Source organism: Leuciscus leuciscus, assembly GCF_965113295.1.
Source record: "Leuciscus leuciscus genome assembly, chromosome: 9".
Taxonomy (NCBI): domain Eukaryota; kingdom Metazoa; phylum Chordata; class Actinopteri; order Cypriniformes; family Leuciscidae; genus Leuciscus; species Leuciscus leuciscus.
The window spans coordinates 34,017,437-34,043,253 of NC_138733.1; the positions used below are offsets into that span (position 1 = coordinate 34,017,437).

General features: G+C 35.9%; 1 protein-coding gene across 8 annotated transcripts in view; it reads right to left on the reverse strand.

The window, feature by feature from the left end:
- rffl (ring finger and FYVE-like domain containing E3 ubiquitin protein ligase) overlaps nucleotides 1-25,817 on the reverse strand; it is a 54,245-nt gene that overhangs the window by 2,982 nt on the left and 25,446 nt on the right. For 2 of the 8 annotated variants that reach the window (XM_082180697.1, XM_082180700.1), the window contains exons 3-7: nucleotides 20,585-20,762; nucleotides 14,540-14,728; nucleotides 5,571-5,954; nucleotides 3,839-3,901; nucleotides 190-400 (exon numbers count right to left, since the gene is read on the reverse strand). In XM_082180697.1, the coding sequence (XP_082036823.1) occupies nucleotides 190-400; nucleotides 3,839-3,901; nucleotides 5,571-5,954; nucleotides 14,540-14,716 (835 nt within the window). In that variant the 5' untranslated portion in view covers nucleotides 14,717-14,728; nucleotides 20,585-20,762. Of the gene's footprint in view, nucleotides 1-189; nucleotides 401-3,838; nucleotides 3,902-5,570; nucleotides 5,955-14,539; nucleotides 14,729-18,662; nucleotides 18,917-20,584; nucleotides 20,763-25,817 lie in introns of those variants that run through there. The other 6 variants (XM_082180696.1, XM_082180699.1, XM_082180695.1 and 3 more) reach the window with 4 other exon arrangements.

A 25,817-nucleotide genomic window follows, 5' to 3' on the forward strand; every position in this document is an offset into this window, starting at 1 on the left:
AACAGATACACTCAACTTTTACATTTACTTAAGAAAATGAGGTCAGGATACCAACTAAAATACCACTTATCATTACCCAACTACATGTTAGATTGAAAAATAGCACAAACAAAACTACAAAAAATTAAATAAAATAAAAATATCTTAGCCCTCGTCCTATTGTTCGTCCAATCACATCAAACTCTTTACCCATGTTCTGCAGGTCCTTCTGGTCGTGGTAGAGACGCGTGACTCTCTCCATCAGTTCCCATTTCTCACAGCAGCCCTTGTAGTTGACAAAGTTCCTGGCCAGAATCTCCTTCAACTGCCGGACGCTCAACGCCTCGATATCATCCACTGATCCGAGGTCTGAGAGGGACGCCCGTCGCCCAGGAGCCAACACTTCTTCAGTGTCTGAAGACTGACAGAGCAAGAGACAGAGTGAGTGAGAGTACGCAAACAACGTGGTTTTCTTCGGCTGATCTCTTGGCATACCAAACACATCATTCCCCACAGAGTCAAAGCCAACTTTAGAGAAAGAGAACCTGGCAATTTTACGGATTCAGAAACATGTTAAACGGTTTGCCACCTAAAGCCCCAACAACACAATCTAGAATCTTGGCCACCATGAACACGGACAGACAAAACACAAACAGAACATGTGCCATGCTAAGATAGATGCGAAGGGAGATTACAAAAACACACAAGGATTACTGCAAGTTTGATCAACTCCACATCCTGCTATTATGCAAACACTATATGCTAATGCTAGGATCGAGATAACATGCTGAGTGGTTCATTAACATCTACAGTTTAAAGGTCCTGTGCAGATAACTTCTAAACTTCAGCCTTTTTATTAAGCTAAGGAGTGGTACTGTGTGTTTATGTCGGCCTTCCACCACATGGTAAACACTGCACTTATCTTGCTTAATGTAGAGCTTGAAGGGCAGATGACCATCCATGTTTGACCAACAGAGAGACTATATGTATAAGAGACTATGGGCCAGATTTACTAACAGCTCGTGCCAGCGCAAGCCCTCTTTTGGCGTAAAACAAAACAAAACAAAAACACTACTGTCAGGATTTACTAGAGACACACAGTGCAAAAATAGCGCTGAAAAGGCATGGACAGTTATTTTTGCTGACCTTATTGCATATGCATCTGTAGGAGTTTCCCTTTCAGACACAACATTTATGGGAGGAGAGTTTTTAAATCAAGGTGACTTACTAAGGCTTGCACTAGTCGATTTACTGGTATTTGCACCATTATATATCTTAAACCAGACTCTTGGTAGATTGTGTTGGTCCTTATGGAAATGATCCAGCTGCGTCAGTTCATTAATTTGCGTGTCGCTCAGTTTGCACTCTCACACTAATTTGCCCTGTTTAGTAAATCTAGCCCTATGTGTAAAAAGAAGAAGGGGAGCCATATGCACAACAATTACAATGGATGGTGAAAAGTCAAAAGAGCTGAGTCCATTAATGTAAGTTTACGGGATTTTATCACCCGTCATCCACCATCCAAGAAAACTTAAGTTAGCATGAAATGAAAATTCACTTTGTTATCTTATTGTGAACTAGGCTATTCATAAATGTTTAGGTGGTAGTCAGTGTTACATGGTGTTCGGTCATACACCGATTACATTACTCTCCCACTGTAGTTTTGCCTTTTTTTTATAGAAATAAAAACATTTAGTTCAGTTGGACAACAGACACTACAATTATAAACCGAAAGCGGTTCAGATTTCACTGATCACGTGTCGAGAGAGTAAGGAGAGATTACTGAGAAGATGATGTCGGAGGATTTGATGAGCGACAGGTCCTGAACGTCATTGACAAATATCTAACGTAAAATGTGCGGTTCGAAAGCAAAAGTGAAAAACGAGCGTGCATTAAAAAAAAGCTCATTTTCACAATATGAAATAAAGGATCTGTTGCTACTTCTGTTCCATTGTGACATTAAGGGTGTTTAAGGTCGGAAACTAACGGGGGCTTGGCAACAAAATGAACCAAATTTAAGATAAGAAAGAAAAAAAAAGCCCTGCACAATTAAACCAAATCAATTATGACTTGTGTGAAAGTTAAATGAAAACACATTCGGTGTAAATGACCCCTACTCTGTTTTTCCGCAACGATAGTTTGACAGGTCTTGCAAATTCCCTGGCTCTATGATACATCATCTCTCTCGTTTCCAAAAACTAGTCAATTGGCCAAGTCCTTATCCTGCCCTGAATTCCCTGTTTCTTTGATTTCTTCCATGTTATAACGGTAAACACACTCTTCTGTTTTCACGTTAGATTTAGGTGCACGTCATTCAGTGAAGTGCAAAAGAAAGAACAGAACAATAATTCTGTAATTACCATAAACTTCAGTATGAAGAGTGTGTTGCAGCAGTAATGACAGACTTTTTTTTTAAATGAGTAAACGCCTTGCTGTGAGCGTTGATGTTTGTTTGTTTTCAGTTGAGAGAGAAGCTATATTTGCTACATACAAAATATCCACGGAACTGTAACTAGTATCGAATTTCCCAGATAGTTATAATATTAAATGTCAATACGAATCTAAAGAATCTACATTGGCTCTTATTTTCAACGATTTTGTTCCATTGTTGTCGCCTGTTGCCGTCGTCTCAGCAGGACGTGGTGGTTGGTCGGTGTGGTATTTGGCCCACACCTCCTTCACTGTGATTGAACAGCTGGGTAAAAAGTGACAGTGAAGAATGCTGAACTTTAGGTAAAACGCAGCACTCAAAGTCAAGCTGCTCCCGGTTTAAAAACGTGGCGCCTCCCATTGAAAACAATTGGACAAATACACTAGCCTCCGGGAAAAACACACTTCGGTGGACACATGGCCTAATAGTTTGCTCAGTAAACCACTGTAGCTGCCCATATAATAACAGTATCTTCATTTATCCATGAACTATCCCTTTAAAGGGTAACTCTCGCCAAAATGCAACCTAGGCTCTTTTTGTTAATCTACCCGAGGCAAAGTTTCGTGTAAAAGCATTGCAGTTTGCGGCAGTTTGTCAGTCAAAAATAGTCGATCACCGAATGCAACGTAACAGGGAGGAGAGTAAAGATGGAAAGCTCCTAAAGCTTAGTTCCATATACATTCACGGATAATTTGTTTTGTTTTTTGTCGTTCGTGAAAATCAAAATTGACCTTGTATTTGAAAAAGGATGATCCTCAAATAAGAAACAACACTAAAATTCAGAGTCAGTTCATTCACATTCGGAGATGGACTATTTTTGACCGTCAAAATCTTTCTTTTTTGTAAACTGTGTACACAAACAATGTTCTCAATGCTGGAGTTCATGTGTAGAGCCCCTGGTGATACTTCCAGCACAGTTTCATGTTGTGTCGAGCCTCCTTAGTGTTTTAAAAATAGTGATTTTGATGCTATCATAGTCGTGCCCCAAGCACTCCCATTCAAAAGGCAATTTGACCGAAAACGAAAATACGGTCAATCTTAAATGTGGCGTTTCCATTCTAATTATGCTTTTAAACGAAAGTTTGCTTCGGGTAGATTAACAAAAAGAGCCTCGGTTGCATTTTGGCGAGAGTTACCCTTTAAGATGGATTGGTGTGACAAAGAGTGGACTTGAAAACAGACTTTTAAAGAAGCAGTGATTTATCCCAGCCTGTAGCCAAGTCTTTTCCCACGCACAAGGCACACACACACGGAAGAAGACATTCTTTAAACGGACTCTACTGAGGACGGCATAAATCATCAAGAGGCCAAATCTTTTCATTGCAGAAGACTGACAGAAAGAGTCCCAGGCATTGTAAAGGGCGACGGCCACTGATCTTTGCTCTGCCACAAAGAAGAAGAGGAGAGGTGATGAGTTTCAGGAGGTACCTGCATCTCCTGCTCCACCTGCAGCTCATCGTCCATTTCAGTTTCAGCTGCCTCAGCCAAGCTCTAAGGGTCAAAGGTCGCAGCCAACAGTTTAACACAGCTGTGCTCTCTAACTTATATATCACACACTCCCTAGTGTGCTTAGGAGACTGAGTCACATGAGTCACTTCATTCTAAAGCTGTGCATTACAGTGCCGTGTGTACCAAACTGAGAAGTGAAGCACATGCAAGGGACTGTGAGATGGATTCATTTTTAATCGAAGCACATGAAAGGTTTTCTTTCTTTCAGTTTTAAAATAATTTCTCCTAGCCTAGTCTAATGTGTAGAGACAAACACAAGCAAACCTTTGGCAGGTTGACTTCCTGAAGTACACTATCAGTCAAAGGTTGAAAGGCTCACAAAGGCTGAATTGATCAAAAATTCTGTAAAAACGGTGATATTGTAAAATATTATCACAATTTAAAATAACTTTCATTTGAATATTTTTTTTAATGATTTATTCCTGTGATGTCAAAGCTGAATTCGAGTCTTCAGTGTCACATGATCCTTCAGAAATCATTCTAATATGCTGATCTGCTGGTCAAACTTTTTATTATTATTAATGTTGAACACCGTTTAGCTGCTTAATACTTTTGTGGAAACTGTGATACACTATCAGTAAAAAAAAAATAAAGAGAAAATAATTGTTACAGGTCCCGGGGGAGTCGGGAGGACTGCAAGCAGTTTAAAAACTTAACAGTAAATGAGAGAAAGAGAGACAATAGTTAGTGGTTGCTTAAAGGTCCTCTTTGTTGTCTTTTAATCAACATTGTACTTCAGAGTCATTAAGACACTTTGAATCCCAGGATTCATAAATACGTTGAAATACATATAACATATAGATACTTAAATCAAATCACAATAAATAAGTAAATAAATAAATCAAGATAGGAACCTTAACCATGTACAGACATGCTCTAGTCTAGCCTAATTCACACAACTGGCTGAACTCGTAAGTATACACAAATGGACTTCTTTATGACAAAAGCATGTATGTATATGATATATATATATATATACTGTATAGTCACGGCAACTCCACTCTCTCAGCTGAACCAGAATTCAGAAAATGCAGCTGAGCTGCCCAATGTAAACTCACTAAAATAATAAAACTTATATATACAAGTAAACTGAAATAGACATGTGTAGGTAATAAAAGAAAGAAAGAAAGAGAAATATATACAAACAATCCAATATCCCTGTGACCCAACTAAATTCAGGGTGGTCACATAATACTTCAATTCAGCAAGGAGACATAAAATTGATCAGTAGTGACAGTAAAGACATTTATAATGCTTCAAAAGTTTTCTATTTCAAATAAATGCTGTTCTTTTGAACTTTCTATTGATCAAAGAATCGTGAAAACTGCATCACAGTTCCCACAAAAATATTAAGCAGCAAAAACTTCAATATTGATAATAATAAGAACAATTATTAATAATTGAGCACCAAATCAGCATGTTAGAATGATTTCTGAAGGATCATGTGACACTGAAGACCGGAGTAATGATGCTGAAAATTCAGCTTTGACATCAAAAGATATTCACATAGAAAATTTATTTTAGATTGTAATGTCTCACAATTTGACTTTTTACTGTTTTTGATCAAATAAATGCAGCCCTGGTGAGCATAAAGACTTCTTTCAAAAACATTACAAAACTTTTGAACAGGACAGTTTGGATCTTTTTGTACCTGTGCATCTTCTGTTGTCTGAGCCTGAGGTCCCAGTTCTGTTGTGCCGTTGTCCTGCGACAGGCTTGCTGTGTTGACTGGAGTGTAAGGGTCTTCCTGCGGGTCCAAGCGTGTGGTTATTGGGGGAGGAATGTGCATGTCAGACGGAGGTGTCTGTTGGCCGAGGACCAGCTCGACCAGCTCCTCCTTCTCTCGGCACATCTGCGTGGGGACCCCGTGCAGGTGAAGATACTCCCTCAGATCCTTCACCTTCAGCTTCATCAGCTCAGCTCGCTCGTACAAGATCCCGCGGAAACGCTGGCAAGTGTGGCACAGCCACGGCTGGAGGTCCTGCTGAGTGGAGCACTGGCTGCAGTAGCTTTTCTTGCAGTCCATGCACATGTGCTGCAATGAACAATGGGAGTGTGCATTTTAAAGCCAGGTTAAGACTGGAACACAATCTCAAATCTTTTTTTAAGGAGTGTGTAACACCATTAAGAATTTCGCAGTTGGCACAGGCATTAAAGGGTGTAAGAACTGGGTCAAAAGGTAAACATTCTAAACAGATCTACTGTTTGTGTCATTACGTACGTCTGATAAACACTGAGCTGTACCGGATAATGCCAAAGCAGTCTGGGAAGTTTCTTCAGGGAATATAAACACATGACTAACACAACTTGACCGTAGTGTTCTGGAAGTCACAATGCCATTCAGTCAGAGCTGTGGTTCAATGCACACGCTCAGGACGTGCAAGAGCTGTTGGCTCATGTCCCGATCTCATTTCCCTCCTCCTACTTTCCTGTCTACGATACACATTACTGTCAAATAAACACAAAAGGAGTGACGACAGTGAAGGACGAGAGAGGACCAGGCCTGGGACATTTATGTGAGGGACTGCCACTTTACTTTTGTTGTTTATTTTGGTCATTATGTTGAACGTTCTTTAGCTGCTCTACCTGCTTACTATTATTATTTTCGTTAATATTTTGTTTTGTTTATTATCTTATGCGTGTGAATTTGTATTAATTGTTGCTTGTTGGATTTTCTTTGTATTAAAACTTTACAGTGTAATTAGACGTCAAAACGAATCTATCGTCTGTGATTTCTTATATGATCGGTCCTTGCCTTTCTGAATGGTTTAAATGAGCTAAAGTTGGTTTTGACCCACAACACCCACGCATTGAAAAAAAAAGTTGTATTGCTAACAAGGTGGATGCTGAAAGCGGTCTCAACTTCCGGTTCACACAGACTTGATGGCCGTGACACAAGGTGACCTAGTTTTTCCAGTTTGCTCCCACCCATAGCACTAGTTGGACCCCCGTCAGCAGCTTGAACAGGTGACGCAGTGAAAGCCACTAGTTCTTTGATGACGGTTTAGTGTGTCATGGCTAAACGTTTTTAGGATGTCTGAGGCTGGTATATGCTTCTGCAGAAGCAATAATACATCAATGGAATTTCAGCTTAATTTATAAGAAACTGTTTCTGAGCACCAAATTACTGGTGAAGCATCACACAACCCACAAACGTAAAATGAAGTCCTATAAATAGGACTCCATTACTGTGTAAACAGGAAGCATTGTAATGTCCACAGTGTCACCCTTTTGAAGGCTAGTGGAGGTGAGCTTGGTAATGTTATATAGCATCTATCCAACATTGGTTAATATGGGATGTTGAAAAGACAATACAACAACATAATTTTCTGTGTCATAAATAATTATGTCATGGGATGAGCACTTCATTCATTTACTGATTTTCAAATACCTTTTCTGTCTTTTTCTAACTTGAATATTTATTAATCATGGCGCTATAGTTGGTTTGGTTCAAGGCTTAGAAACATTTTTGTAAATATGTATCAAAGATTAAGCTTCTGCTGAAAATACTGAGCGGTCACTAGTAGTGTTGGGCGATATTCTCCTTAGTCATATCATGCAATCGTCAGCCGCGCGGGGCGGGGGTGTACAATTTTTAATTGAATTGAAAAAGTTTATTTGAACAATAAGACAAATTAAAAAACAACAATCAAACAATACAATCGATATTTACCACAAAAAAAAAGAAGAAAATTAAAAAAGAATAAAAAAGAAAAAGAAAATACGTCCTTGTTCAAAAAGGAGTGGGAAGAAGCTAACGCTTATTCAATCCCACCCCCTTGCCACACACAATTAACTACCTTGTATGATATTACAATATCTATGGATTAATAATTAATAGTAGTAATTAATATAACAATAACAGTTACACCATTAATAGACTATCAATTTAATAATAATGTATTTAATAATAATGATATTAATAAACATCAATATCAAAAAAAAAATTCAATAACTAAACATTATCACTAACATTACCCCAATAACTATAATTAGTATAATAACAATGATGACAACAATAATCAGTGAAAATCACAACCCCTCATTTTTGTATCTTTCAAAGACCATATTCTTATATGATGATTTAAAAGAATGTATATTAGGAGATTGCCTGTGTTCGTCCTTCATCCCATTCCACAGTTTTACCCCACATACAGACACACAAAGACTCTTCCTGGTGGTTCTGACCAGATGCATTTTAAATTTTGTGTCCCCCCGTAAATTATAACCCCCGTCTCTCTGGCTGAAAAGATTTTGGATATTGAGTGGTAGAAAATTCTTGCTAACTTTAAACATGATCAGTGCTGTGTAGTATTGAACCAGGTCCTGAAGTTTAAGTAATTTTGATTGTAAAAACAGAAAATGTGTACGATCCAAATACCCAGCTTTGTGTATGACACGGACTGCCCTTTTTTGCAATACTGACAGTGAGTATAGTGAATTTTTATAATTGTTTCCCCAGATCTCTATGCAATAAATGAAGTATGGAAGAACTAATGAGCAATACAAAATATGAAGTGAATTGTAATCTAAAAATTGCTTTATTTTATTTATAATTCCAACGTTCTTGGCGACTTTGTTTTGTATATGTCTGATATGGGGCTTCCAACTGAGTTTATTATCTATTATCACACCCAATACCTTAATTTCCTTTACATTTTCAATTATTATATTATCAATTTTAATATATTCATTATCATTATTTCTATAATTACCAAATGTTATTACCTTAGTTTTCTCTATATTCAGTGATAATTTGTTACTATCCATCCATTTTTTTACTTTGTTTAATTCATTATTTATAGTATAAATTACTTTACTATACTCATTTCCAGAATAAAGTATATTAGTATCATCAGCAAATAATATTAACTTTAGCAGTTTAGAAACTAGAAATATATCATTTATATAAATGTTAAATAATTTTGGACCCAAAATCGACCCCTGGGGGACCCCACAAGCAACCTCCATACACTCAGACTTATCTTCACCCATTTCCACAAACTGTTTTCTCCCAGATAGATAACTGGTAATCCAGTCCAGTGCCACTCCCCTAACACCATACAGCTGCAGTTTATTAATTAGTATTGAATGGTTTATTGTGTCAAATGCTTTTTTTAAATCTATAAAAACACCAACTGCATATTTACCTTGATCTAATGCATTTATTATTTCCTCCTTTACTTCCATTAATGCGAGTGATGTTGTACTCTTTGCTCTGAATCCGTATTGACTCTGGTTAAGTATCTGATGTTTATTGAGGAAGTCTTCCAGTCTACTGTTAAAAAGTTTTTCCAAGATTTTTGAAAACTGTGAGAGGAGTGACACTGGTCTGTAGTTTGTATATAAGTGTTTGTTCCCTTGCTTGAATAATGGAATTACTTTTGCTGTTTTCATATTTTGTGGAAATGAGCCGGTTTGTAAAGATAAATTACAAATATATGTTAATGGTTTTGAAATGCTGTCGATAACTCTTTTAACCAATGCCATATCAATATCATCACAGTCGGTAGAGAATTTATTATTACAATTTCTAACAATTGTCTTAACCTCCAACTCATCTACTGCCGAAAGAAAGATTGAGTGAGAGTTGTTCTTAATCAGTGTTCCAATCATGGTATCTCTTCCTTGATCTGAAATCCTTGCTGCCAACTCTGGTCCCACATTCACAAAAAAATTATTCATTCTATTAACTACGTTGTTCATATCATAATTTTTATCATGGTTATCAATAAAATATTCTGGATATATAATTTTATTTGTTCCACCTTTTCTTAGCTTGTTTAATATGTCCCAGACACCTCTTATACCATTTTTATTTTCATCTAACATTTTCCTATAATAAATTTTTTTACTAGCTCTTACTATTTCAGTTAATTTGTTTTTATAGGTTTTATATCTATTTTCTGATTCTTTAGTTTTTAATTTAATAAATCTTCTATAAAGATGATTTTTCTTTTTACAAGTATTTTGTAATCCCTTACTTAGCCATGGACATTTTTTATATTTATAACTTTTGTTAATTACCTTAATTGGACAGTTTTTATTATATAATGATTTAAATATTTCAATAAATTTATTATATGCCATGTCAACATCTTCCTCTCTATAGACAATATTCCAATCTTGTGACATCAAGTCATTTCTTAGAGCAGTGATTGTTTCTTCTGTTCGTAATCTCTTATAAATGACTTTACCTGGTTTTCTTTGGTCTTTGCTCTCATTAATCCCATTATTTACCTGAAAATATACAAATACAGGCAAGTGATCACTAATATCATTTACTAGTATGCCACTAACCATATTGAGTTCAATATTATTAGTAAATATGTTGTCTATTAAGGTTGCACAATGTGTTGTAATTCTCGTTGGTCTTGTGATTTTTGGGAACAGAGTTAAACTATACATCATATCTAAGAAATCTTCAGTTGGTTTATGTTGCTTGGACTTCATAAGATCTATATTAAAGTCTCCACAAATAAAAATATCCTTTTGGACAGATTTTGTAAACATCTTCTCTACACAGTTTTTAAAATTTTCGATATCTGATCCCGGTGCTCTATATAGGCAACTTACTAATATCTTCCTTCTATTTTCCATTATAATCTCAATTGTTAAACCTTCCATCACCCCTTCTAGTGTTGTTGTCATATTCGGTATTAACTTGCTTCTTAAGTTCTTATCGACATACAGAGCTACCCCTCCTCCGTTCTTACTCTTTCTGTTTTGAATGTACATTTCATATCCATTTAGATCAAAGTCTGCATCTTTTCCCTCACTAATCCATGTCTCCGATATGGCTATGATCCTAAATGGGGTCTGAAATTGGTTCAAAAACTGTTGAATATTCTCAAAGTTGGCATAGAGACTCCTGCTATTAATGTGAATTATTGATAATGACTGATCTGTAGTCATAATTCCATTTAACTGATGTTCCTGATAATAAGAACACTCATTGTTGATATGATGGAAGTAGTTATTATCTGGATCTATATCCTCTAAAGCACCTTCTTGTTGTTCAGTGATTACAAATTTTTCCAGCTCTGTTTGAATTAAAGCTTTAACATTCTTATCTTCTTCATCAGATGAAGAAGAATATTTATCTAGAGTACTGGACATAAGGTGTGTTTAATATACAACAAAAGAAAAGGAAAACCAAAAGAGAAAACAGAACAACAACAACAACAAAAAAGAACAAAACAAAAAAAAATCCGCCCAGTGAGTCAATAGTTTTCTTATTTGATCATTAATTACTTATTTATTTAACTTCGTTTTAGAATTGTGGAGAATGATTATCTTTTCATTCATTTTGCGAGCAAAGATGGAGTTGGTGATGAAGAGGAATGTCACGTCGCATAAATATTAGATGTAATATATAAAGCAAAAACGTAGCTTTCAGCCTCTGCCGCTGCATTAATGGCACATTCTCTCAGAGACGACGAGAGATTAATCTACCTCAACATCAAATCTTAATTTACTGGCTTAATATTTCTCCTGTGGAGCATACCGTCGCTGCCCGATGAAAATCACGTATGTCCAAAACGGTTACTTTTCAGGAAGTGAAAAAAACACCGCAATTTAAAAGCATATGAACATAGCGTTGTCACACTTGGTACGGCATCTTTAAATGTAGCCATATTCTTGCCAGTGTAATGATATAATCCACATTTGACCAAAATCGAGTTTAAATGGACATACGTGCATATTTTACAGTAACGGTGGTCGATACGCGTTCTTCCGATCATTAATTAGAATGGCCAAGTCGCGTTTCATATTGACAGATGAATACGCTCAGTTTATTAAATAGCCTACGTCTCAGTTTATTAAATACGCTCAGTTTATTAAATGTCTCTTGCAAACTATGAAGGGACAATGAATCAATACACTCATGCTGACCCCAGGGCCGGCGCGTCCATATAGGCAAACTAGGCAATTGCCTAGAGCGGCACTTTTGTAAGGGCAGCAAAATGTGTGCCAACCAGGAATGAACAATTCACAAAATAGGCTAGGCTAAATGATCATAATCAGAGAGTTGCCCTTTTCTTTTCGTTTTGAATTATTTCGTTTAAAGACTTTTCAAGCTTTGTGTATTTGATGTCTTTCTCATGTCTGTGTGAGGCATACACTGAGTTTCGTTAATGAGATGCGCTCCAGTTAACGTGCAATGCAAGTGAACGCGCGGGCGCCTCCATGATTATATTGTCTGCTATATACTGGTATTTGCTTATTTATTAAATCCACCCCAGGCAATTGGTTGATGAAAAATTGATTAAAATTAAGATACAATTTATACAACACGAAATTCACTTTAAAGAAAGGTTTTATACAAAACAAAACTTAATGAAGTGGTCAAAATCATGTCTGACCCGTCTCAAATTGTGCATACTCGTGCTGTTCACTTTTCATACTTTCAACAGCATAGTAGACCTACAGACTCTATTTGTACAAACTGCTGCACATTCATTTAATTCTGAATTTTGCACACACAAGTTGAAAGGCTTCAAATCAAGTTCACGGATAATTGTGCGTGCATTTATTAATCATTATGATACTAAAATCATAACAAAGTAGGCTATGCTATGTACAAAAAAAATACAGCCATTTCTGTTTTTTTCTTTAAAAACAAAACAAAAAAAAAACAAAAAAAACAAGCTGCACCTTTTTTTTTTTACATTTCATCTTTCATTCCGAAATAGAATAATGCATGGACGAAAAAGTACACGGACTGTAGGCTATTAGCTTTTTTACCCGTTATCAATCTAAATTAATCTCGTTTTTAATTTAACTTAATTTCGTTTTTCTTTATTTAAATTTCGATGTTCTTTATTTAAATTTCGTTTTTTTCTTTATTTAATTTTCGTTTTTTCTTTATTTAAATGTCTTTTTTCTTTATTTAAATTTAATTTTTCTTTTTTTAAATTTTGTTTTTTTATTTAAATTTTGTTTTTCTTTATTTAAAATTCGTTATTCTTTATTTAAATCTACCCTTTACTGTGTCAGTAATTTATTAGTCAGAAAAATATTAGACTACCTTAAAAGTATTGCTTAAGTTAACAGACCCGTGCGTGAACATCTCCACAATAAACAGTGACAATTACTTCGTCTAGACCATTTACTGGTAAATAACAGTTGTGAATATATTGCGAATATATAATAAACTTGAACAGTTGTCAAAAACAAACGTTTGCTGATACTTTACCTCACAGAGTTATTCGGCTATCCAATGCTGAGCTTCCCGAGACGCTTAGACCGACGAGATGCCTCCACAGGGCGGGAGATACGCGGCGTGATTGACAGCATTGACACCAAATGGATATACGTGAAAATCAGATGACATGATTTCACAACTTTTCATTGGTCATTTAGATATGTGAAGCATACCGTATACGGAAATGAACCTGGACATTCTATCCGTCGAAAAATCTCAAAATCGGCAAAATGGACATACGTGGTTTTCATCGGACAGCGACGATACATTAAAGAGAGTATGGTTATGAGTGAAGTGTGGTTATGTGGTGATGTCGTTATGAAATTAGGGAGGTAAATGAATTGTAGGTTCTAATATTAATTTAATAATAATATTAGCCTGATAATTACCCTGGAAATCCAGAGTTCTCGCGAGAGCACAATTTGAATTTGCTCAGCGAGTTACTCTGGCATTGAGTAATGATGCTCATTAACTATGCCCTTGAAGCCGAGCTGCACCAATCACATGGGTGTATCTGATATAGGCGGGTCAGAGGCGAGCTAAACAGATGACGACAGCGCTAGTGACAGCGCAATCACGACAGTGATTGGTCGTAGTGTTATCCAATTGCGTGCAGTGAGATTTTCAAATGCATGCTTGGTGCCGCCCCTCGAGTTGGGCGATTTTCATTAGTCGACGCCAGACCCTTAATCTTTCGGATTTGGGTCTGGATTTCCAGGCTACCTGATAATAATAATAATAATAATTATTATTATTATTAATACAATAATGGGTCAAATGAGCCAATTTTCAGAGAACAATACTGGATGTACTTTGTAGATGTCGTACCCACTAGTAAGACTATAAACTGCTTGCTTTCAAACATTAAAAACTTTCAATCCAATAATAAAAAAACAACAACTGGAAACCTGATCTCAATGTTACTCTCTGTAGTTACTCTTATGTAATGTGCATGTGCAGGAATTCCATGAACGTGAAATGACAATAGCAGCACTGCTGTAAGGAACTGGTACAATGGCCATGACATCGATATGCGCCATTGTACTGTCATTGGAGCCACAAAGTGCATTCTGGACAACTCCCCTTGTGAGGCGAGCAGGGTAGTCATCACGCTGGAGGAGGACGCTTCACACAATGACTCCAGTCACTAACTCAGCTTGTATGGTGGCTATAAACTGTAGCTTGAGCCTTTCCCTTATCTGTCCGTGACAGGAGGATGACGTTAAATGCAAAGCATCAACAGGATTCCAAAAGGCACCAATAAATGCACTTTCAAATAATGTATATTACCTGTACAAGAACTACAGTACAACAGTGCTTCCCCAAATAATTTTATACCACTGCTAAAGCTAATCATTACAAGGTGGATTTGCAAGTCAGTTGTGTGAAAATGAGTCACGTCATATGGTTACCTTCCTGGCGAGGCTCTCAAAGCGACCTCCACAGGCCTTGCACGTGTTTTCCGGAGCAGGGGGCGATGGGTAACTGCTGAAGCCAGAGTTTGTGAAGGCCTGATGTTGTGTGCTACTTCTGGTTCCCTCCACAGTGGAATCATCCAGACAGACCCAGCCACAGCAGCTGGCCCACATACTCCACACCTACTGCAAGAGGAAGAGATGCTTAAGTTACACGTAATCACACTATAAATTAAATCTGCTCAGTCTTCAAATAGAATCAAACCACCTTAGTCCTAGAAGACAACGGATGCACTTTTTCAAAAAAGTAGATTGGTCTTCTTGAATCAATACCCTTGGTAGTGAATTAGCGGCATGGAAAAGTTCTTCCAGCGTCAGTCAGGGTGGCTGATAAGCACTCAGCTGGAGTCATTTAGCTGAAGAAGTAGGACTTCCATCATTTATTCAAAGGCTGTGTGCAGTCTAAACCACAGGAGCTGTGCAATACTCCTACTAGGATGACACTGTATCTCGCTCTCACTCCCTATCTCACTCAAAGCCAAATAAAGGCTGTCTGATCCAGTATCACTACCATGGTAATGTCTCTCACCATTTGGGCCCATTGTGTGTTGAATCAACTGATTAGCTTAATCACTCAAAATAGTTTACAAAAGAAAAAGAAAAAAAGAAAAGGAATTGGGTAACTCCTTCCCATCACCATTGTCCAAGGCGTATTACCATGATAACCCTCAGTATTTTTACTTCAGTAAGATATGCTGGTATAAGATAGTCTTGACTAAAATTCACATGCAAAAAAAGTAAATTAAAAACCTGTATGACCAGAATTGACACTACAAAGTATTTATTGTCAACATTACAACACAATTGGCACTGTTTATTTTCCTGGTGCAAGGATTAATCAAAGGTTAAACTGCTATTCTTTATACATGCCTCAGATGGATGTACTGTATAAGGCCCCGATCACACCTAACGCGTTTTTCAGGTTCGCCCATCACACAGAACGAGCAGTGCGCTGGGTTTTTTATGTTGCTAGGCAACCACTGAAACAGCTGTCCTGTCAGTCAAGTAAACGTCAAATCAGCCTTTTATTAACTTTGTTTACTTTCTGTTAACATTGTGGTAGTTACGGTTCGTGAAGTCGTTAAGCTCCTGGTAACCAGCAAGAGCACCACAAGTTTATCCTCCATCGCACTCTCCAGGCGTTCAAGCAACTATAGCTTTCATCACTAAAACGGAAGGCCTGCCCCTCCATTCATTCGATTGGACAGTGAAAAATTTTTGCTCAGAGTTGCTTTTTTTTTCAACTGTAAAAAGGAAACACATAAAAAATGTGATGATACCTGCATTTCCCTGCAGGTCTGAGCGCTGTTGAACGGATTCTTAAACACGTCTGGTTGGCCATTGTGTTGATCGGCTACAATGATCAACACTTCAAAAACATGTCTTCACCGAGCACTTACACAGATACACACGGGAGCGTTTGAAAGCAGGCGTATATCAAACAACGTCACACTGCAAAAGTCACAAATGTCAAGAATCATGAAGTGACAACAAAAGAAAGCAAACTGAGAACTGTCAAACAACAAGGAAGTCAAGTCACTCATCAGGACTGTCTGGACTCCCCTGTTGTGCTCCATTCACGGCCTCCAGTGGTGTAACCTGTGCGATTATACACAGACGGTCATCGTTAGGGCTGGGTATTAGGGTTGTTTTTAGCGGCCTGTTTTAATTTGAGTTTTAGTCTAGTTAGTCTTTGTGTCAAGCTGTCATTTTAGTTTTTATTAGCATTAATCACGCTCATACTCTTTTTAGTCTAGTCAGGTTTCAGTCGACTAAAAGTCTGAGCTTTTTAGTCTTATTTTAGTCAGAATTATCCATGACTATTTTCGTCTAGTTTTAGTCGACGAAAACTGATGACATTTTAGTCTAGTTCTAGTCAAGGAAAATTGTATTTTAGTCTCTTTTTAGTAATGCAATTCTATTTAACCCAGTCAATATAGTATAAGTACCTAGTAGTATAGACGAAACCAAAATTTTATTTTAGCCAAACCCATTTCAAACAAAGTTATCTTATTATATTATTACCTTTATAGACTCAAGAATACATTCATTCCAGACACGGAACTTGACGGAAGACGCTCCGATTTGAATTTACAACATATTCATTTTACCAACCAAACATGTTAGAAGTACACACACATTTATCGGTCCCTTTCTCTGTGTTACGCCCGTTTCACGTCCGAGTCTATTTCTGCTGTACTGCACGCGCTGGATTATATGTGTGCAAACTAGTCTATATTCCATTTTAATGGTTTAATCAAAAGCATATCTAACAAGGCTCGAAATTGCGACCATTTTGAGCACCAGTGCTACCAAGTAAAAAAGTTAATTTCGAGCCCTGTCTAATTAATTGAATTCATAAAAACAACTTAATTTATTCATTTGTATATACAATATTAGGGCCTTTAATTTATTTATTTTTCTGGTAATCAAATGAAGGCATAAAACATTAATTTATCTTTTATTAATTTTGAGCAAACACTAAAAATGTTAGTGTTTAGCAACACAACAGAGGTTTACTGTTAAAATTATAACATGGAAGAAACATGTTTTAATAGCCTAATATTTGAATTATTATAAGTATTACATTAATATGAACATTACTACAAGAGTAATACATTTCTATCGCAGTTAAAACCAAACTTTTATTTTGGCGCGTTGCCGTTTAGACCTTCTTCTGTGATGTGTCAGTTTCTCTCAAATTAAATATGGTCAAAGTGAGAATATTAAACTGCAAAGGAACTATTTAAATATGAATCCTTGAATCCATGTTATACCATTTAAGATATTGAAGCACACGAGAGACTTAATATCAACTTTTTAATGATATAATTAGGTCTCTACTTCTAATTCGTTGTAGAAATATAAATGGTTGCTGTCATTACTTGTATTCATGAGGTTTATTCAAATGTACAATAAATGAGACAAAACGAACATGTTATTTAAGAATACAAAATGCGCCTCTCTAGAGTAAATTTTTTCTAGATGACAATCGAGTTATGGTCATTGAATGGCTTTCCTGAGATAAATGCAACGTTATGCGACACTGTTTACAAGCTGTTTTATTGACACGGATTGAGCGATTACACGAGACATGATACATTTCAGTAAGTGTTACTATTTCAACATTCCTTCTGATGTTAAAGGAGAACTTGGTAACTTTTTTAACTTAATAAAACTTAATTAAACAACCTGTTCTGGTGATATTGGTGACTTTCCCCGCTCCCCCCAGCGTTCCTAGGCGGAAAACCAACCTTGCAACTTGCAACACTACCGTCCCGGCAAGTTAGAAATTGGAAGTCTCGTGAGAAGCGGGAACTAGAACGAGAACGAGCGCGAAACACAAATTGCTTTACGGCAATTCGACATAAACACACACGCATGTGTGATGTATTACCAGATTACTCACCTCGGTAGACATAGTTCCACACGATACAGTTGGCTTGCTCTGATCAAAACAAACGCACATGAGCAGCGGTAGAGAGGGGGAGGAGGCCGCCGCAAATGAGTTTTTTACGACTGTGTTGTGAAATATACGCCCCCCCACAGCTGTAGGGGGAGCTCGTGGGGAAAACATGCGACAACAAAAGGGAAAATCAGCGAAGAAGTGACTAGAGTTCGCTAGAGTTACCGAGTTCTCCTTTAATTCATGTGCGCTTTGTCGTGCTGCTGCTCGAATGGTTTTTGTTGTTTGAATTCCATAATACTGATAGTATTTGAAAACTGGGACTTATTTTCATATCAAAAGAAACAAAGCACAACATTTACAGCAATTACTGAATGGGAGGTGTGCTAAAAAATTATGTTCAATCAGTGAAGTTTGGTTACACATCGACAGACTAAAAGATTGATTCTTGATTGAACAATTTAGACCATTTCAATTAAGCTTGATTAAAAAAAAGGAGTATATCGTCAACCCAGCCCTGATATACTATATATACACACTGATATACTATTTATACTGATATACTATTTAATTTTATTTTTTCAATTTTGTCATTGGCCCTTACCACAATAGCGCCATAAACATACAATAAAAACTTAATTCTAAAACACATACTTTGAGTTTAAAAACCTTATGGATTTCTTCCACTTTTAAAAAGGAAACCAAAACTTGCATCCATGTAGAAAAAGACAAAAAAATCCCCAAAACCAAACGAAATCACACTACTTGGGTGTCAGCAAACATGGCAGCATGTGCAAAGTTCAAAACAACAAATGCTCTCACAGTCCCCACTGACCAGCTGACTGGACATTGTTACTGCTGGGCTGTCATTAAACACCCCAGCCCCCCTCAACCCCTCAGCCCTGTAGTGTCAGTACACCCAAACGCTCCCTAGTAACAGACCAACAATAGCTGCACTGTGGCTAGACAACACACACACACACACACACACACACACACACACACACACACACACACACACACACACACACACACACACACACACACACACACACACACACACACACACACACACACACACACACACACACACACACACACACACACACACACACACACACACACACACACACACACACACACACACACACACACACACACACACTGAGACAAATCCCTCAACAGCAGGAGGATGCTTGTAATGCCTGGAGTTACCGATGATGGGTCACATGGTTAAGGGCAGAGAGGAATTATAAATGACCCATTAAGTTTGACCACCACAGAGAAAGAATTTGAAGTATGGGAAGGATAGGAATATTTTGAACAGTTTTAAAGCTAAAATTATTGGTGCAAGTCTATACAAACCGGTGTAGATGTTACACACTTCCAGAGCTGGAGTGTCCGTTGGGAATTGTGTTAATGCATAATTTTTTGTTTGCCTTTAAACAGAATGTGTTTGAATGTTGAATCTGGGTTTAGCTCTTTATTTGACCAAGGGTTAATTAGTCAATACAAGTTTAGCATCTGAGACCCGCCCCATAAGTAAAGTAAACCAACCTGTACATAACCCAGGACTTACTAGCACTGCTGCGTGAAAACAAACTAGATTTGCATATTCAGAGAAATACCAGTGGCTTGCAAGACAGCAAAATAATAATCAATTTAAAAAAAGCCAGTGGAGTCGAGGGCACAGAGAAAGAGATCTCTATTCCGGACTTGCGCAAAAACTGCCTTGCAATCATTTCCCAATATGTTACTGGTGTGGAAATATTACAAAGTCTGTAAACAGGACGTTAAGACATGGGCAGCAGAGACGGGACACGCTGAAGACGGACGAAAAGAGGAGAGCAAAGACGTGCCAGCAGATACTCAACAAGGCACAACACGCTCACTGTTCGCAATGCTCAAAATACTGGAAGAAAAATATACATTTTTTAATCTAGGGTGGGGGTTTATATGAATGTACATCTGAGGGGGACTGACTGTGTTCAGAAAAGTTTCGATGGCATTTTCTTTTCCTCTTACCTCCGTGTAATAAGTAGTTTATAAACGCGCTGCTTTCTGTGCAGCAGAAACCAAGGAAATGTTATATTGCTGCTGTCCCATAAGCGCCACCTACTGTCAGAGAGCGAATGTGCATTTTCATTCAGTCCATCTGTTGTTTGAGTTTTGTGTGTGTGTTATGGACAAGCGGGAAGGAAGTCGACCGGAAGTTGAAGCCGGCCGCGTGCCACCATCTTGTAGCAGAACTTCACCTGCTGTTAGCATCCCATTGACTCCCATTCATTTTGGCGTCACTTTGACAGCGAATAACTTTACATCTGAGGCGTTTAAAGACTCCATTTGTCCATTATTTATTTCTAAAGAAACACGACAATGTATAAAATGCTCCATTACCTTGTAGCTTACGTTATGGCCCCGTAAAAACAGTTTTTGTAAAAGTAGGCTAACGATTGCGTCATAACCACACGACTCTCTGTCGCACAGTAGAGAGATTACCGTATGGACAGGAGGAGAAGCTCGCGGGCAATCGGGGGGACGTGGAGGCAAAATGACAAAATAATTAATCAGAATACCTAGCAAAAGTTTCTCCTGCTCGTAGCTCATGGATACCTCCTACTCACGATCTCCGTCTCTGCAAGATTCGGAAGGGAATGATTCAGATTTCTCATGCCACAGCCACTAGAAGACAGATCTCACGTCACATCTACGTCGTCAAGCTCAGTTTGAGTCTGCGCATCAGGAACGGAAGTCCTAAAAAAAAAAATCGCTGAAAATGGGCTTCACTTGTCTCAATTGAGTTCCAATGAGATGACTCTGTCCATTTCTTATACTGTCTATGGTTATGGAGCATAATTTCACTAAAGTAAAGTCAGACCATTCTGTTTTTGCTCTTTGGCCTGGTTTTTAACACCTCTGAGTGATAGTTTGGTGTCCAGCCGCAATGCCACTTTCTTTTTTGATTATTATTATATTAACTGCCTTATGTGCAGTTTACATGTTTGCATACAATGTTATTTGAGTGTTGATTAGCCTATTATATCTAAAAATAAATAGCAACTGAATGTAGGCTAATAGCTTAGGCTCTGTTGTTAACCTTTAATGTTATAGTAATGTGCAAGTAAGGGCTCCCTATATAGTTTACAGCATTAGCAGAGATAATTTTTTTTATCCTTAAGAAACTTTTAATTATAACTGGATTCATTTAAGGACAGAAAATTAGTTTTTTAATTAAAAAAAAAACTTTTTTGTTTAGACCATATATATTATCCCTACAAAAATTGTGTCGTGGCTTAATTGACCATGTGGAGATGTGGGTCCTATGGTCAACCCAGTTGAGAACCACTGCCCTAGAGTATATGACAGACTCAGAACAGGCTTCAGTGGGCGGAGCTCACATGAATATTCATGAGTTCCCTGGACATGCGTGTGGAACTGGGAATTTTTGTTCACGCTCCAGTCTTCGTCTCTCAGCAGGTTTAATAGATTATTTCATAAAAGGTCAATAGAAAGTTTCTCTGTGAACTTAAACTACAATTGTTTATCTTTTCGTAAAGTTCATAATGTTTCTACTAGTTCGCAGTCGTTTGGTGCAGTCGTCCCTGACATTCACTTCATGTTAGGATAAAGCACAGCAAACTTCAACTACTCATACATACATAGATTTCGTTTTGTTGTGCTTGTCCTTTGTACCTCGCAAATCTTTTGTTATCATTTGTTGAATATGCCACTGCCTGTAACAACTGAAATAAATGTATCTGTGGACATAATATTTGTGTTACATACAATATGCAACATCCTCCTTGTTCTCTGGTTGTGAACGATCTGCAGTTGTAAAAGTCATAGCATTTAAATATTTTACAAACAAATACACATTTACAAATTCAAATTAATCACAAAAATTCCAGCACACCTGAATGATTACATCTACACTGATTTCCATTAGAAGAGCAGATATAGAACATTCTTAAATACATGACTATCATTTAATTAAGTTGGCTTGGAAAATTCTCTGAAGCCCTAGACTCAATTAAACTACCATTCAATGTACTTATAAACGTACATCTATCTATCTATCTATCTATCTATCTATCTATCTATCTATCTATCTATCTATCTATCTATCTATCTATCTATCTATCTATCTTATAATATCTTTCTTTCTTACTAACTAACTAACTAACTAACTTATCTATCTTTCTTTCTTTCTTTCTTACTAATCTATCTCTTTCCAATTAACTTATCTATCTTTCTTACTAATCTATCTATCTTTCTAACTAACTTATCTTTCTTTCTTAATAATCTATCTATATTTCTAACTAACTAAGTTATCTATCTTTCTTTCTTTCTTACTAATCTATCTATCTATCTATCTATCTATCTATCTATCTATCTATCTATCTATCTATCTATCTTTCTAACTAATCAATCTTTCTTTCTTTCTAACTAATCTATCTTTCTTTATTTCTAACTACTCAATCTTTCTTTCTCTCTCCATTTCTTTCTTTGTAACTAAGCTATCTATCTTTCTAACTAATCAATCTTTCTTTCTTTCTAATCAATATTTCTTTCTAACTAATCTATCTATCTATCTATCTATCTATCTATCTATCTATCTATCTTTCTTTCTTTCTAACTAATCAATCTTTCTTTCTTTCTTTATAATTAATATTTTTTTCTTTCTAACTAATCTTTCTTTCTTTTTTCTCTTTCTTTCTAACTAATCTTCCTTTCTAATCAATCTTTCTTTCTAAATAATCCATCTGTCTTTCTAACTTATCTATCTATCTATCTATCTTTTCTTCTTTCTCTTTCTTTCTATCTATCTTTCTCTTTCTCTCTCTTTCTTTCTTTCTAACTAATCTATCTATCTTTCTTTCTTTATAATTAATATTTTTTTCTTTCTAACTAATCAATCTTTCTTTCTTTCTTTCTCTTTCTAATCAATATTTGTTCTTTCTTTCTAACTAATCTTTCTTTCTTTCTAACTAATCTTTCTTTCTTACTATCTTTATTGTTTTTTTCTATCTTTCTTTCTAACTAATCTTTCTTTATTTCTTTCTTTCTTTCTAACTCTTTCTAACTAATCTTTCTTTCTATCTACCTCTTTCTTTCTTTCCTTCTAACTTATCTATCTATCTTCAAACCTTATCTATCCACCTATCTATCTTCAAACCTTATCTATCTATCTATCTATCTATCTATCTATCTATCTATCTATCTATCTATCTATCTATCTATCTATCTATCTATCTATCTTATGAATCTATCTGTCTTTCTAACTAACTTATCTATCTTTCTTTCTTACTAATCTATCTATCTTTCTAACTAACTTATCTATCTTTCTTTCTTTTTAAACTAATCTATCTATCTTTCTAACTAACTTATCTATCTTTCTTTCTTTTTTACTAATCTATCTATCTTTCTAACTAACTTATCTATCTTTCTAACTAATCTATCTTTCTAACTAACTTTTCTATCTTTAATTCTTTTTAACTAATCCATCTATCTTTCTAACTAACTTATCTATCTTTCTTTCTAACTAATCTATCTATCTTTCTAACTAACTAATCTTTCTTTCTTTCTTACTAATCTATCTATCTTTCTAACTAACTTATCTTTCTTTCTCTTTCTAACTAATCTATCTATCTTTCTAACTAACTTATCTTTCTTTCTTTCTTACTAATCTATATCTTTCTAACTAACTTATCTATCTTTCTTTCTTACTAATCTATCTATCTTTCTAACTAACTTATCTATCTTTCTTTCTTTTTTAACTAATCTATCTATCTTTCTAACTAACTTATCTATCTTTCTTTCTTTTTTACTAATCTATCTATCTTTCTAACTAACTTATCTATCTTTCTAACTAATCTATCTTTCTAACTAACTTTTCTATCTTTCATTCTTTTTAACTAATCCATCTATCTTTCTAACTAACTTATCTATCTTTCTTTCTAACTAATCTATCTATCTTTCTAACTAACTAATCTTTCTTTCTTTCTTACTAATCTATCTATCTTTCTAACTAACTTATCTTTCTTTCTCTTTCTAACTAATCTATCTATCTTTCTAACTAACTTATCTTTCTTTCTTACTAATCTATATCTTTCTAACTAACTTATCTTTCTTTCTTTCTAACTAATCTATCTTTCTTTCTTACTAACTTTTCTTTCTTTCTTACTAATCTATCTATCTTTCTAACTAACTTATCTTTCTTTCTCTTTCTAACTAATCTATCTATCTTTCTAACTAACTTATCTTTCTTTCTTTCTTACTAATCTATATCTTTCTAACTAACTTATCTTTCTTTCTTTCTAACTAATCTATCTTTCTTTCTTACTAACTTTTCTTTCTTTCTTACTAATCTATCTATCTTTCTAACTAACTTATCTATCTTTCTTTCTTTTTTAACTAATCTATCTTTCTTTCTTTTTTACTAATCTATCTATCTTTCTAACTAACTTATCTATCTTTCTAACTAATCTATCTTTCTAACTAACTTTTCTATCTTTCATTCTAGTGTTGTCACGGTACCAAAATTTCAGTATTCGGTACCGATACCAGTGAAAATCCACGGTTCTCGGTACCAATTTCGGTACCAAAGCTTAATTTAGATTACATTTACATAATTATATTAAAGTGTATATCACAAAGATGGAAACTGTAGTATTAAAAACACTTTACAATAAGATTCCATTTGTTAGATAACATTAGATAAAATGACCTAACAAAAAAACCAATAGTTATATACTGTCGCAATTATTCTCCTTTAGGGGTTAATTTAAAAATACATTTTTAAAATCAAAAGTTAACATTATTTCTGTTAACATTATTTAATGCACAATGAATGAAGTGAACAAACATGACCAATCAAGTGTTTTGTATTAAATAACATTCACAAACATTAATTAATGTTGTAAAAATATATTGTTCACTCAATGTGTTATGTTAGATAACGCATTAAGTGATGTTAATGAATGGTATCTTATTGTAGCATTACCAAACTATACAGGAGATAAAATATGTTTTATTTGACTTGACTATACTTTCATTTAATCCAAAACTGTATTCATATTTAACTTTAAAGGGGCTTTTTAAACCTGCTAAGAGTTATCCAGCCAAGAATAAGACTAGAACTGCTTTTCTGACGGACTGATATTAATGACGGCTTTTTATTTCTCATCTCCATAAATATATCTAGTAGTAAAGCTAATGCAAGGGCTAGAAATCAGTTAATAGGCCTATGTCACACTTCCTCGTCGTCATGGAGAGCGCAGTTCGCACAAGCGTTTGTACTCCCGTGGCGTCTGTCGTTGCTATACATCCATGAACGCACATGGAAAAGCGAGCGCGCCGCTTCTATTATGAGCGCGCTTGCCGCGCGCCATTTGAAATAACGTATCTGCACGCGCAAAAACATCAGCACCACATCAGCAGCAGCACCGCCGATCGCCATCAGCGCTTTTATGAAGAGGACGCAACTGCACGCGCTTCGGGCATGCACGCGCATCAAGTACCGGGTTTGAGAAAACCTGGTACCGTGACGTTTAAAAAAAAATTAGTACCGACTTGGTACCGAAGTACCGGGTCTTTTGACAACACTATTTCATTCTTTTTAACTAATCCATCTATCTTTCTAACTAACTTATCTATCTTTCTTTCTTACTAATCTATCTATCTTTCTAACTAACTTATCTATCTTTCTTTCTTTTTTAACTAATCTATCTATCTTTCTAACTAACTTATCTATCTTTCTTTCTTTTTTACTAATCTATCTATCTTTCTAACTAACTTATCTATCTTTCT